Source organism: Lolium perenne, chromosome 2 (assembly GCF_019359855.2).
Source record: "Lolium perenne isolate Kyuss_39 chromosome 2, Kyuss_2.0, whole genome shotgun sequence".
NCBI lineage: Eukaryota > Viridiplantae > Streptophyta > Magnoliopsida > Poales > Poaceae > Lolium > Lolium perenne.
Genome location: NC_067245.2, coordinates 180,967,402 through 180,983,135, shown reverse-complemented (window position 1 = coordinate 180,983,135; position 15,734 = coordinate 180,967,402). Strand labels below are relative to the sequence as shown.

General features: G+C 44.3%; 1 protein-coding gene across 2 annotated transcripts; it reads right to left on the bottom strand.

The window, feature by feature from the left end:
- Positions 1-6,429: 6,429 nt before the first annotated feature.
- Positions 6,430-15,497, bottom strand: LOC127320817 (uncharacterized). Of its 2 annotated transcripts, XM_051349897.1 has the most exons (9): positions 14,400-15,497; positions 13,974-14,217; positions 11,309-11,451; positions 10,318-10,437; positions 10,143-10,233; positions 9,531-9,768; positions 7,962-9,412; positions 6,701-6,859; positions 6,430-6,628 (listed from the first exon to the last, which is right to left on the bottom strand). In XM_051349897.1, exons 1-3 carry the CDS (start codon positions 15,460-15,462, stop codon positions 11,406-11,408), a joined length of 1,353 nt encoding a protein of 450 aa, XP_051205857.1. In that variant the 5' UTR covers positions 15,463-15,497; the 3' UTR covers positions 6,430-6,628; positions 6,701-6,859; positions 7,962-9,412; positions 9,531-9,768; positions 10,143-10,233; positions 10,318-10,437; positions 11,309-11,405. The 2 variants fall into 2 exon arrangements, with proteins under 2 accessions (XP_051205857.1, XP_051205856.1); XM_051349896.1 differs by having other exon boundaries at positions 6,701-9,412.
- Positions 15,498-15,734: the final 237 nt, after the last annotated feature.

The window sequence follows — 15,734 nt, the reverse complement described above, 5'->3', positions numbered from 1 at the left end:
ATGTCAAGTAGCTTCTCAATACTCGAGCAACATAAATAAAATATAAGAACCCTCGCCAAGTGTTTGTATATTTTTTTCTTAGCAAATCAAGACCAACTGGAGCAGTAGAATAATTCAATACAATTTATTGGTGCATGCAGAGCCATACATAGCACATAGTCTGTCGATGTGACTGCACTTACTTCTCGCTCTCAAACATTCAACTCATGGACTCTGTAATTACAGTTCTATGTGGTCCATAATCAGTAAAATAGCACGTTGTTCAAGTGCCAGAGTTGACGGCCATGGGAGTTTCTTTGACAACCTATGGAACAAATCAGACTATAACCTAAGAACACATAGATCAGGTCGTAGAAACCAACCAATCAACTCATGTGGGGTACAGAAAACATAAAGTACATAACATGTAAATATTATCTAAGTAACTTATAATGAATACTGGCATACAACAATTTCTTAGCCATTAAAATCAATTACCACTGTCCTCTCTAAAATTCTTGTTGAAAATAAAGGAAGATGTGTTTCAAGTTTTCCATTCATTGGTTCAGATTGAACAAAAAGAGATTATATTCAACACAAATAAATCATCAATACTTACCGAAAAATAGTACACAAATTTAGTCAAAAAAGATAAGCAGACACCCAATAAATCATCGCAGAAATGAACATCATCGACAAACTTCAGGCCTTATCTAGCAGCTTCTTTCGAGACTAAGTAGACACACAATAAATATATGATATCATATATTGAAATAGCTCCTGAAAGAGACATCAGCACAGTTTGTACAGGAAAAAACATCCAAGATGTATGATCAAAATCGTGGCACAAATTCAACAAATGGTCAAAATTAGATATATCTAAATACTATTTAGTGTCTAGATACATTCGAATTTAGACAACTTCCCAACATGTTTCGTGAGACAGAGGAGTACTATATACTATCTTGCAACCACTGTCATTCTAAAGGATCAAGTGCTCATATTCTGTGAATATGCTATACATAAAATGCTCACGGGATGAGTATATTGCTTGTACCTAAGACTGGCAATTGGGTCGGGTTTGGTCTGGTCGGGAATAACCAGACCCATGCCCGATCTCCCTATCAGGTTGACTCCCCACCCATGACCCGACCCATGGGACTTGTGGTAGACCCCATGCCCACACCCATCGGGTGACCTGACAATTGAATGTACTAGGACGTCGCCTAGAGGGGGGTGAATAGGCGGTGTATAAAACTTCTACTTGAGAGCTAAACTAGGCGGAATAAAACTACACATGTGTTTACTACTTTAGCTCAAAGCATATCAACAAGGGGTTTGCCTAATAGCACCAACAACCTATGCTAGCATGATGAGCAACAAGGTGATAACAAGATAGGTATAGCATCAAGCATGATAGATATCACAATGTAAAGCGCATAGGTAAAGGAGCTTGGGTTGAGAAGTAACCGGTGTACGAGGAGACGACGATGTATCCCGAAGTTCACACCCAAGGGTGCTACGTCTCCGTTGGAGCGGTGTGGAGGCACGAGGCACTCCAATGAGCCACTAGGGCCACCGTATTCTCCTCGAGCCTTTCCTCCAAGGAGGAAAGCCTCGATCCACTAAGGGACCCTTGAGGGTGGTCATCGAACCCGTACAAGCTTGGGCAAAACCCCAAGTATCAAGCTTGAGGCAACTCGACAACACGGAGGCTCTCAAGTACAAGGCCACAAGAGGCTACAACACGCCACACCGGCAACAAAGCCACCAAGATACCAACGCGCCACAACCGGCTCCAAAACCACAAAGGCTAACACACTCCACAAAGGCAACAACGCCACAAAGGCTACCACGCCACACTACAAGGCCACAAAAGGCTACAAGGCCACAAAGGCTACAAGAACACCACTAAGGCAACAAGGCCACTAAGGCAACAACACCACTAAGGTCAGCATGCCCTCTACGAGATCGAAACCCCGGAGAGAACCCAAATCGACGCACCTAATGCAATGGCTAAGAACACCACTAAGATGCCCAAGTTCTTCTCTCCCAAATTCCAACAAAGCTACAAAAGCTATTGGGGGAATAAGGGAGGAAGAACAAAAATGTGGAGAAACACCAAATAGCTCCAAGACCTAGATCTAGCAAGATCCCCTTACTTGGAGAGGGATTCAATTGGTGAAGCTCTAGATCTAGATCTCCTCTCTCCTTTCCCCCAAAAATATGCAAGAAATAGAGGGGGGATCAAGAGGAGGAAGAATCACTTCAAGGTCAACAATGGAGGAGAGAGAATGGAGGGGAAGAAGTGTTTGGGTCGGAGGTGGAAGAGAGGTATAAATAGGGGGGCCCAAAATATAGCTGTTGGAGGCAGAAAACGGCCAGATTCGCCCCAAGCGATACTACCGCTTTGGTAAGCGGTACTAGCGCTCGGATTCGAAATCCCCACAGAACATATCCACGTGGACACATTGCGGTACTACCGCTTGAGATACCGCAATGGCCTCCAGGGGTTACTGGATCCCAAGCGGTACCGAAGCGGTACCGAGGCGGTAGTGCCGTAACTTATGTTACGGTACTTAAGCGGTACCGGGGCGGTACTACCGCTCTCAAGCGGTACTACCGCTCTCAAGCGGTACTACCGCTCAAGGTACTTCGAAGGTACCGTAACTTGTTCTGTGGGACTTTTTTAGTGCAATGTAAAATCCATAACTCGAGCTAGGAAACTCGGAATGACATGAAACCAATTTTGACGAAAAGAGGACGACGAGAGGTATCACTACAAAAAGTGAAAATATGGAAAAGAGTGAGTGATGATTTTCTCATGGTCATAGAGGTGTAACCTCTCAATATGGTATATCGGGAAAATCATCACCCTCACACATGCAACATGCGATGCATCCGGAATCCGTTTCCGATGAGCTAGAGGTTGTCATGAAAGTGAACACAAGCTCTAACTCATCTCATGGATAAGAACCAAGAACAACCAAGAAACACGATGCAATGCATGCAAGGTTTGAGCTCTCTCCGATGATGCGACCTACTATCCTATCGAGCACAAACCTTAACCTTGCGCGTTCCTCTCGAGTCGGCAAGCTTCGTCTTCATCCTCTTCATCATTGTACATGCCACCATCTTCCTCCAGCATACACGACACCGTCTTCTTCGATCTTCATCTTCAACACGGTCTTCGTCTCTCTTCGACACCGTCTTCATCGTACTCGATCTTCTCCATCTTGCAACCTTGAAACCAACACATGGCTATGGACACGACCTAAGATAGATTCTCAATACAACCGTTAGTCCATAGGGAATATCATCAATTACCAAAACCACACATGGGGTAATGGACATGTTCTTTCAACCATGTCGGGTTCCCATCAGTTCATTACAAAACTGTACCAATTAATTTCTTCTGTAGAAAAACGCTGTTTTCTATGCGGACCAAATAGCATTCGTCCATGTCCGGGAGTCGGAGTCTCATCGGTAGTGTCTAGTGTCTACACACAGCGCACTTGCTCTATTATATAGGCACCAACCCTGCTACCTCTTGCATTCTTCAGTGAGGTGGTACTAAGCATCAGGCAAGTTCTACAGTCTCAGCGCGAGGAGCTATGGAAGTGTTAAATCAGTGTTAGGTAGTAAATAGCTCAAGGGTGGCACTCTAATATCCATTACTTGCAAGAAAAAAGAACGCACTGTAATAATGTTGTAATGCCCCATGTGAATGATTAGCTATGCCTTCGTTTTCTCGGGACATTCTGCACAACACCCGTACACCACTTGCTCTATTATATAGGTACCAACCCTGCTACATCTTGCGTTCTTCAGTGAGGTGGTACTAAGCATCAGGCAAGTTCTACAGTCTCAACGCGAGGATCTATGGAAGTGTTAAATCAGTGTTAAGTAGTAAATAGATCAAGGGTGGCACTCTAATATCCATTACTTGCAAGAAAAAAGAACACGCTGTAATAATGTTGTAATGCCCCATGTGAATGATCAGCTATGCCTTCGTTTTCTCGGGACATTCTCCATAACACCCGTACACCACTGAGTTAAATTCTAAAAAAATGGTGACTAATTCAGGAGTAATCTCGCTCATATATGAGAGAAGTCAGATCCTTGCTACTGAAGACCTATAACTCTATCAATTAGAACAAAAAACAGGATGTGGAAATGGATGAAAAATAATGAAGGACAAACCTTCACCGCAATTAGAGCAAACCGCAGCCGCACAATCGAGCAACTATCTCTAGATGTAGGATCTTATCAAAAATCCAAGGATGAGCAATGAAGGATGCATTATCATGAGATTCATGATCAGTCGGAAACTTTCTTAGTAAGTTTTAGCTTCTAATTCACCCCAACACAACACATCTTCAGTTTCGTGCCCATTTAGCTAAACAGTTGGATTTGCTTCACTCGCTAGGACTAACAATTCTCAGAGAATATTCACTTGTTGCAGTACCATAGCTAGACATAACTATTGTTCTAATTAAGGTGAACGACGTTGATTTGCAACGGCCAACTTTGCATCCTCAATTCGTATTAAATTATAAATGTCAGCAGGAAACCAACTTGAGATTAAAGTACTCTCTGGACAGCGTGCCTGGAGTACTAATAAAATTGCATCTAGTAACATTGGAAGGCCAAAAGGCAAAAGAAAAGAAAAACCTAGAAAATTAGGATCAACGTTCAACGGATCTACACAGGGAAATGGATCTACACAGGGCAAGCAGGCATACTCACGTATGAAGCGCAGCGGGTGAATTAAGCCAGGGCCGGGATCGAGATGCGATCCCGCCGTGCATCGCGCCCAACCCAAGGTCGAGCAGCCGGACGGCAGCCTGGACCATACGCAACTCCCACGAACAGCAGAAGTCCGAACGCGAACAGCGCCGCCACAGGATGCAGACCACCCAGCGGGCGCTGTCCACTCCGCCGGCCTCCACCCTCCTGTCTGCAGGTTCTTGCCGCCGTCCCCCACCGCGAGGCCGAGATGGACATTCTTGCCGTTGTCGCGCGGCGGGGGGCATCGACGAACCCCATGACCTGTTCCTGGGGGTGGAGGGGGCGAATTAGTATCGTGTCGAAGACGACGGAGTGAGAACTGACTTGCTTTTTGTCCTCGTCAGGACTTGATGCCGGTGGTCAGCCTGCGTGCTGCCGTTCTCGTCAGCCGGACCCCGCCGCTCCTTCTACCGCCCGAATCTGGTAAGGACGCACCGACGGCCAAAGGTAAACATGTAGCCGATGACGCGCCAACGAAGATCGGCACCCTCCCCTGCCCCAATTACCACGCTCATTGACAGAGAGAGGAAGCGAGGCCGGAGGAAAAAGGGGATGTTGAGGAGGACGCGGCCAGGCGCCGCACCTGCCTGCTGGTGGTTGGTTGCCGTTCGAGGCGGCTGTATCTGCCCTCCCCTCCCCCTGCTTGCCATTCCGCCTCGCGTCGCCGCCACCCTAGCTGCCTCCCGAGGTCGCAGCCTGCCATGGTGGTGCGGCCTGCTGATGGAAAGAGAGGACGCTCCCCTCGCCCTTCTTGCCGGCCTGCCTTCACGCCGACGGCGTCAACGCCACCCCAACAGCCGCACGCAGATCGGACGCGCCGCGATGACGAACGCGGCGGGCAGCGGGGCGCACCACGGCGGCCTGCACGCGGTGGCAACCGAGGAGCAAAACTGCCGCGACCAGCCGCCCGACCACCGCGGCCAAGAACAGCAGGCGCCCCCACGGACAGCCCCTCCATGAGCAGAAGTAGAGGCAGAATGAGCAGGCTCTCCGTAAGCAGGAAGAGAAGCAGAAGTAGAATGAGTAGGCCAAAACAGCGGACCATACGGTGGACGGACCATCACAGAAAGATCCAAGGGGAGAAGAAGAGGACTAATCGAGCGGTCGAAAAGAAGAAGAAAAAAAGACGAAGAGGAACAGCGGCAGGAACATGTGGGTCCGGTCAAAGGGAGAGGATGCAGAACGGCATCAAGAGTACAGACATGAGAAAACATTAGACACACACGAAAGGAAGGAAAGAAATAGGGAAACGGACAGGGTAAACCCAAAAGAAAAAGCAAAGCGATCCCATATGTGCACACGAAACCAAATGGATGCAAAAAAACACGTGTCAACCAACGGAAAGGGCAGCAAAATTAACCAAAAATCTGAGAAAAAACGAAGCTATTAAGGTTTAATATAGTACTTATATATATTCATATGTATGATGTTGCGGTTAAATCAACACATACCTGAACTGATCAAAATCTCCACCATTTACAATGATCAGGTATGCATTATTTGACGATGGTGATGCAAAGCTAGACGAAGTGGAGATGGTCTAAGGTTTCAAGATCACTCTCAAGAAGCTAACTGATTAGCTGGGAACAAACATCAACAAAAAGACTAAAATCGATTTCACTAGCTCATCGCCTAACCATATCTGGTGAGATGGCAAACTAAAACTTATCTTTTTATTTATCAAACGTAACCCGATTACCAAGACATTAAATTCCTTTTGAAGATACTGCATACTTTGTTTCGTTCTTCACTGGAATGTAAACATACAACTCTGCTGAAAAAATGGCAGTTGTCCTGGCCGTTTCTCGGAGAAGAGTGGCCTTTGCTACTATAACAACGGCAGTGCTACTGCCAGTTTCTGAAACAAAATCTCACGGAAAGTTGATTTTTTCAGGGAAAGCGTGTGGGGTGGAGAGAAGACAGCAAGTACCTGAACAAGGCGTAGCCAGCCGATCACAGATGCTGGGTACTACAAAGGGGCGACCACAGACTGCAGCATGATGGGTAAGGCTGGAGATATCTTCATAACACGCCCCAGATTGCCAACACCAGCTCTACGCGGGCTGCACACTTTGGTGTTTCACTGGTGCTATTGACAAATGAAACCGATGTCAATCACTGACGCACAATGAATGAATCAACAAGAAAACTCTTGCACCATCACTGTACTTTATAATCTACTTCTGACTATGACTATGAAAAATATACCCTCTAAATGAAATCTTCCCTCTATCGTATTTATTTCTCAAAAAAATATCATCAGCGTAGTCCTGCCATAGACTAGATGCAATGTACCCTCTATTGTATCTTATTTAGGATAAGTGATCCCATGGATTGTGTAACGAATCTGAATACATTATGACATATAATCTTCGCTTCTGCCCGTGGACATACCAGCCCACGAGCATGGCATGAACGAATCTGAATATATTATGATATATAATCTTCGCTTCTGCCCGTGGACACATATTTCAAAACAACATTAGTGTTAAGTTTTGAGAACATCAATATCAACCCACGCCGCGCCAACACGTCCACGTACATGTACAACTCCAAAAGCAAAATGTGTTCAAAGTACACCTTGCACGTATAATTTCAAACAAGCATATGATCATATAGCCATAGGCACTGTGCAGCACAAAAATCAACATATACACAATCGATTTTGTTTTTCTGCGTGCTGGTGTGACACTAGTCCACACCTCACAGCCACACCTGGCTCACTGGCTCTACCCTTTTTCATCACCTCCCTTCGTGCCTCAACTTGCACAGCGAAGCATGCAAAATATAGAAGTATTCATTGCACGCTACAGACTAAAGTAGCACAATAATAACGATTAAAATGCCAAGATAGCCTTACTCAGCTGCGGACACAACAAGAGAGGACTACAGACAGCGGTCACTTCCAACTGCAAGGAAACTCGCAAACAAGCTTGTATGGACTAATCATCAAAGATTGAGAGGGGGATAAATTATTTGGAATGGTCTCTTGATACCATCAGCGCCCGCCATAGATCTTAAACATCGTTTTGGTCTCAGATTGCTTATCGATGATTCAGCATATTCTTTCCGAGGACAGGGATCGTTTTGAAGTGGGAGCGGTGGTAAGTGATATCAAAAAGCTTTGCTGTGGAGTTCACCACTTGTTCATTCAAGCATTACGGTTGTCATATGAATGTTGTGGCACATACCTTAGTTCGGAGTAGTGAGCCAAATTTATGTAATCTCTCTTGCTGTCATCCCAGATTCTATCCGAGAAGTACTTTGTACTGATTGTTGCTTCATCAATAAAGTGTAGATATTCTATCAAAAAAATATTTCGAATGTTGGACATAACGGGCATGCTGCACTTTCGCATTAAGCAAAACAGGACCAAATATTCAGCAAACAGATTTCCATGAAGTTACTAGCAGGGGCTAGGCGTGTAGCATACTTCCAAGTGGAATCCTCACCATCCTATTCATATGATGTGGGATGAAATCTTTTTTTCATCGGTCTGGAAGGTGAGTTGGTTCTGCAAGATAGTAACATCAGCACATCTACTGAAGATCTCAGCCGTTGTCAGCTGGTGTGCTTGGAAGATCACCGCGTTACTTGCTTTCCATATGTGCCAAATGAGCGTAATAAGGACATCAGACCAAGCCTCAGAAGAGACTTTTTCTGGCAGTTTAACAGCAAGAAACAATCTCACAGCTTTATCGAGAGGGAAGGCGGCTGTCAGCCGGATCCAACCAACAAAAGGACAGTCCGTGAACAAGTGGAGTTTCAGCAGCAGAGCACCTCTCACAGTCCGGTGATGGAGAGCAGGCTTACCATTAGCCATAAGGAGCTCAAAGTTCTTCAGTTACGTTGACAGACGCGAGCAACACACGGACTCAGCCGATTGATCACTGACACCATGTAGGGAAATGACTTTATATGCGGGGTGACCTCCTCCTGATCCATGTCAACCCTGCCAATGATCTCCTTGCACCTCGGCCACTTCAGCATCAGTGACACATGAGAGACAGGGCGTAGGCTGTTTTGAGATATGGCCACATATTTTGGGCTTTTGAGTCCATCTCTCAAAACTTTGGCAATTAACGAATTGGGGGCGTAGGCTGTGCGAACGCAGAGCATGTCACTCTAACAGGTTGACCAGTTACCCATCCAGAATGAGACCGTTTCACCACAATGCACCTCCACCCTTGCGATCGACCTATAAAATGGGGAGATCTGCTTCTGCGATCTTATTTAGGAAGGATGGCGAGATGCACCTATCACTGAAATCTTTTCCAGAAAGAACCAAGTTTTCCACCGGGATGACTGGCGTTGATGTAGCTTGTGAACGACATGTGAGATGAACATCATAGCTGCTGCTTATGCTTTAACCTTTTACGGATGAAGAACCTTCTGCGAGATATTGGGACAAGGTTCAGCAGAGATCTCTTTGGCACTAGCTCACTTAATGCCTCTGCCTGCAGCGCCATTGTCAGCTCAAGGACAACCAGCACTTCCACTTTCTGTTATAAACTTTGCATTCCTTGGTCCAGCAATTTGTGAAGAAGTGGAAGATATAACTCTCGGGGCATCAGCGCCAACTTTTCTGCTGATCACTTGCCTTTGAGATCCAGATTGACACTGCTTGTTCCAGGTGTTCAAGCTGAACCAAAATAAATCAAAGATGCCATTGTTCATTTACAAGTTTTCATGCAGTACTACTGTACTCAGTTTCATGGGAAAATTAAGTAGGTAGCAGGAATGAGATCTAACTTATGTACCTGCTTCCCTAGAATAGTCAATGAGGGAGTAAGATACTTTATCCGCTTATCTGGACAGGATTTTACTAAGCCAACTTCTGCAGCAGATGCATTAGCACCTTTATCAGCGAACAAAGCTTCCTTGGCCTTTTTCAGGTTCTGTATACGCGACTTGCACAATGCAGTAGCCTTTTCACAGTATGGGATCGCATCTTTAATCTTGGATGATGACTCAAAAGCCCAAAATATGCGGAGGTTTCTAGACTGAACTAAGGAAAAAATTAAAAAAAAGGAAGAATGACCAAAATATACAATATACTTGGCATTATCTAGATGGTTTTTCTCTGATAATAAAACTTCACCCGCAAGCATACAGTAGCGTTGCATTTATGCAAGCGAAGATGCCGCCCAAGATTCCTCTAGGCTCAAATTAATAAAAGCATGCATGTATAATGCAATGAAGGGAACACCTTTAGCCACCTAATTTTCAAGCCAGCTGCCTAAAATGTACCCTTAAACACCAAAAGGTACACGCCTACAAGGTGCAGCCAGTGTAGCACTTTGGTTGCAAATATGATGCTTCCTAATACTATAATATGGCAGATGATACTATTGTTACCACAAAGAGGATACAATAAGATGATTTGAATATCATCAGGCTCAACCAAATGCTCCAAGATAGCTAAAGCTTTAAACCACACACTGAGTGAGTAGTCAATGTCTTCTGCAATTAAAATGTTGGGCCATGAGTATCAAGATCATTCATTCACCAATTAACTGCAAGGATAAAGAAGATAACGGAACTGACCTCTTTCCATAGAGACTTCAGCAAGAGTAGAAAAAATTTCAAGTTTCTCCAGAGGGCAGCAAGGAGTATTCACAAGTATAGCCTTCGCAATAAGCAACATTTTCCAAGCCAGATCCAAATCTGAAATTAGTGCACAAGGAGTATTCATGATTACCATTTGAGTTTTTATTTAATAAATGGATATATTGGTCTAACCGTGACAGAAAGAAGTGCACATGGAACATGACAACCAATTATTCTTGCATTTGACGATTCATAGAAATAAAAGTATGGAGTAGTAATAATTATCAGGATACAGTTAGATGCACATAAATCATAAATGTGTACATGATCAAACTCAATATAGGATACACTGGTCATGGATGTTTTATCATTCATCAGTAAATTGGTGCATTTAAAATAAAATTAGTAAGAATTATGATGACAATGTAAGAGTAAGACCACAATTATTCGCGTTACTGCATAATATTTGTAACATATATTCGCACAAACGAGAAGCACTTATATTCTAAAAGCTATACTTGCAAAGTACACTGGATAGATTGGTAATTGCAGAAGAACCGAATGAAGCCAAAGCTACATAGATTAATATCAGTTTAATCAGGCATTGCAATTCCAAGTGTACAAGTAAGCATGGCAGCGATGAACATACAGCTGAGAAGGCTAATAGGGGACATATGGTACCAGAATCCATCTGCTAAAAAATCCAAAATATAGCGAACAAACAGACTTTTGTATGAGCGAGTAACAATCAAGTCTGTTGTCTCCAAAATAATCTATTTTCCCCATTAGGAGCTCTAGCTTGTACTTAAGAGGGGGAGGTATCTGGTGAGCCCAGGAATCAAACCCAGGTAAGCTGAGGACGCCTCCTCTTGTATGGACAGAACATATAAAGAGACAAGATCATAAATCGTAGTTATTAACTACAATATGAAGATAATAATGATCATGTAGTTTATGTAACTTAATAGAGCACAGGGTAATACCATACCTTTTTTAGTATCATGTTTGTTGGTTATATCCTTCAACAAGTCTTGTTTTGGTGCACTCAGGGGTTGAGCGTATAGCAAAGCACATCCATATTTAAACTATGTGCTAAGACACTTTGGAGAAAGTCTCCCATAAAGTAACACCCTAGATGACAACAAAAGGTTTGAATTTATCAATGCATGATTGTTAAGAGTATAACATAAGGTCATGAATAACAATGTAACTGCAAAGACAAAATGGCACTCTTTATCATGGATTGACAATCTTGTATAAAGTCTTCCATTTTTCTCCTAGTTTTATCATCCTTTGTACATAGTAGGTTGTAAATACTTGGTCATTTTTATATAATGGAATGTGGGGAGCTCCCCCAACCCTACAAAGCTCGTAAAAAAAGTAACAGAACCTGACATAAATCACAATAACTACGCCGCAATTATTTATTCCATTGGAACTATGATTATTCATTATCTTCTTTTTGTAACAACCGCCTAGAATATAGATATTAAGAAGTGCAATTTTAAAGCTATTGTGATAAAAAATTTGTGTTTAAGTTCCGCTTTGGACTATTTGTTCTTACCACGGTTGGTCCAACGTTTGACTTAGTTTACAAATTTCTGTTCCCATTCACAGAGTTAAAAAAAATAGTACAAAGTACAACTGCGGTAAGAATAAGAGCCATTTGATTCGCATGATTCTAAAATGTAGGAATATTAAATCGTGGGATTTAATGTCACGCCCAAACTCCACATATGCCTTTCAGGAATAGCCGATCCCAAGCCTGATAAAGGAGGAGGGTTGTGATAGGCTTGTTGAGCCAACATAAAAACAGTCATTTATATGGATATGCAACCCAGTAAAAATTTGTTGGGGCATAACCCTCTTAGCGACATGTCATATCGGAACCCAGATGTGGTGTGAGCTAGGGCTGGGCCGCCACAGCCTTAGTGGCGTGCTACATCATCGCCTGGATGTAGCGATAAGTGGGTAAAGGGTCTTTGCATCTCACTCGACGGATGCGAGGGTAAGAAAGCTAGCCGAGGAAAATAGGTTTTGGGTGGGCAGTTGAAATGTAGGATCCTTGACAAGGGAGTTACGGGAGTTAGTGGATATTGTGATTAGGAGGCATGTAAATATTCTTTATGTCCAGGAAACTAGATGGGCAGGCCAAAAGGTGAGAGAAGTCGAGAATACGGGTTTCAAGCTTTGGTATTCTCACTCAGCTGGTAGTAGGAAACTAGGAATGGCATAGGCGTCCTAATAGATAAGAGCCTTAAGAATGGAGTAGTGGATGTCCACAGACAAGCGGATACGATCATCCTAATCAAGCTAGTTTTGGGTGAGTTTTTCCCTAACGTTACTTGTGTTTATGCCTCACAAGTTGGGCTCGACATACGCTAAGAGGCAAATTCTAGGAGGACAAGGTTAGTAGTGTTCCGTTAACCGAGAAGCTCCTCATAGGAGGAGATCTCAGTGGCCATGTGGGTACAACTAACATGGGGCTTGAGAGGGTACATGGGGGCTTTGGGTATAGCGAAGGAAATAAGGAGGATAAGGATGTGGATAAAGTGACGACACGCATCTGGAATCCTATGTGACAAGAAGGTCCCACAAAAGCTAAAAGATAAGTTCTATATGAGAACAATGAAACTTGTGATGCTATATGAAGTGGAATGTTGACCCATTAAAAGACAACACATCGAACAAATGAGTGTCGCACAGTTGTGCCTACTAAGGTGGTTTGAAGAGAAGCTAGTCCAACACTAATTAAGGTGGTTTGGGCATATCCAGCGAGGCCTCCAGAAGAACCAACTAATAGTGGGATTCTAAAGAGTAGGGGAAATACTTGGGAGGGGCAGAGGGCGACCGAAATTGACACGGGAGGTGGCAGTACAAAGGGACTTCAGGAATTGGAATGTACCTAGATATTTGACTATTGATAGGACTACATGAAAAGCATCAATCCATGTGCTGGAATCTAAGTTTACTCATGTTGTGCTTGCTCTTTTCTCTCTTTCTCTTTCCGGTTTACATATGTTTTTGGTCGGTTACATATCTAATCTAACCCAACTTGCTTGGGACAAAAGGCTTTGATATTGTTGTTGTTGCAATGTCACGCCTAATCAAATTATATATGATTTATGTTTGTTTGATTGTATCACGGAAAAAACAAATGATTCTTTCAAAGAGGATGGAGCAGATGCAAAATTTCCTGCAAAATGTAGTGCAAATCAATCTTTAGGAAAAACTCCTATAGTATTCAAGCCTATGAACGAAGCAGCTAACAAATGAAAACAAAATCTAAGGATTCTAATCCTACAAAATTCCTATGAAAATTCTTTTTAATCAAAGAAGCTCTAGAATTGGTCCTAAATGCTATGTACTAAAATATTTCTCAAACAGGTAAAACACCAATCCTTATTGTAAATACAGATTTGGTGCTCATCGCAACTGGTGAAACATAACATAAGAAGCCTCAACACCCAAATGTTACCGCCAAAGTTACAATCAGAACCTCCCAAAGCCAATTAGGTCCACCTCAAAGATTACGGAAGTACAATCGCACATACAAGAAAATCAGCATATAGATGTACCCGCCGGTCTAACAAGAAGTTGTATCAGTAATCAATTTGGAGTAGGAGCAGCATGTGGAAGGGAGAAACTCTAACCTGGTCTCAAGGACTTTGCAGAAGTGGTCCTTTGCATCGACAAATTGCCCCTTCTCGATGGCCATGGACCCCTTGTTGAATAACTCCTGTGCACTATTATCTTGCTCTTGTTCCCATTCGTCCTCCTCGCTCTCATCCCCACTTGTGTGCCACAACATCAAATCATTCTGTCCATCTCGGGTCGGCTGAACATTCTCCTCCAAGGAAGTCAAGGTTGATAGTGGCGTTATGCCCCCAGTTTTATCTGAAAATATTACATATGAGGTTGAAATAATCTTTGCAAACTGATTTTATGTACCATGACTTTTACTATCATATTGGTATCAAAAAAAAAGTACTCACTAGTACTATGAGACTCACAAATTCAAGCAAGAAAAACATAACCAAGATTGTACACAAGTTAGAGGATAAAAAACAAGCAAGTACCTGGGGTGTAGAAACTTGTGTACGGAATGACATGGTCTCTGTTGCCTGATACCTTCTTGACTCTGCCTGACTTAAGCTCGATGGTGAAGACACCACACTGAGAGCTTGCAAAAAATACACCAGCTGCATCCGCGAAGTTAATGACGGTCGTCGAATAAGAGAGTAGCTCGCTCTCAATTTCGACGACTCTGCGCAACGCCCATGTTAGGGATCCATCGTTACTAGCCTCCCCTGACCATAAGTCGAGCCTGGACTTCTGCAAACTGGCGCATCCCAACACGCCATCCTCCATTGCTATAAGAATATACTTATCATGCAGCCAATCGTACATCTGTGGCCGGGTAACCGTAGCTAATTCCTGGGTGGTTAAATTGTATTGTAGTATTATCGTGGAGGGTTCACATGAGAAGTAGAGTGCATTTCCCACAAGGGCTTTGGGCGCAGTGCCAACGACTTCAAGTGGAAATTCAGGGTGCTCACAAGAGGTGAGTGGGCTCCAAGCACAAACATCTGAAGAGTAGACGCAGGCACGGGCAATGCCATCATCCTCATTGGTGCCTACATACACCACCTTGAATGGGCCGCCATGGCAATCGACATGATTGCAGCCGTCGGCGGCGCAGAGCACGGCCGCGCTATCTAGGACAGATGCCCACTCTGCGAACTCGGGATAGGGAAAATCCCAATTGCAACCACCGACGGGATCCCATACGAGGAGGCTGAGGGGTTCGCCGCTGGAGCCAAGCTTACTTAGGAGGACGAGGCCGTGGCGGGAGTCGAGCACGACGAGATCGCAGTGGCTAGGATGGGCCGAGGGGAAGGGGGATGTGCGGGACAATGCAGTGAACCAGAAGAATACCATTTCGTCGTTCTCGAAGAAGCCGAGCAAGGGTGGCGTCCCGTGGAACTGGCGGTAGAGGAGGGAGAAGGCGGAGCTGGTGAGGCGGCTGCGCCAGGGTTTGCAGACGAGGGAGGCGCGGAAGAGGCACCCGGGGTCATCCGGGGGAAGGCGAAGGAGGATCTCATCGAGGAGCACGTCCGGCAGCACCGGCGGCGGCGGCATGGCGGGTGGAGGCGACGGATTTGGATGTAGACGAAGCAGCAGGCAATTTACACAAAAAATAACGCTGGGTGAGAAGAAAAAAAAACACCAAATGACCCTCGGGCCAATCTATTTCACACATCTAACCTAGCGTTCTTCCGAAGGGTGCCACTCTATGTGGCGCCCATAGGAACGGCGCCACACATTATCGGCTGCCAGCACAGAAGGGTATGACGTTCTTGCGAATAGGGATGCAGGCGGACGCCCGCCAGACTTAAAAAAACGGTCCGGCT

Excerpts from the sequence above, each read along its gene's own strand:
- LOC127320817 (XM_051349896.1), bottom strand. The coding sequence starts at position 15,462 with ATGCCGCCGCCGCCGGTGCTGCCGGACGTGCTCCTCGATGAGATCCTC. Across the intron at positions 14,218-14,399 it reads CACAAGTTTCTACACCCCAG|ATAAAACTGGGGGCATAACG; the intron begins GTACTTGCTTGT and ends TAATATTTTCAG. Across the intron at positions 11,452-13,973 it reads TGCAAAGTCCTTGAGACCAG|GGTGTTACTTTATGGGAGAC; the intron begins GTTAGAGTTTCT and ends GTTGTCATCTAG.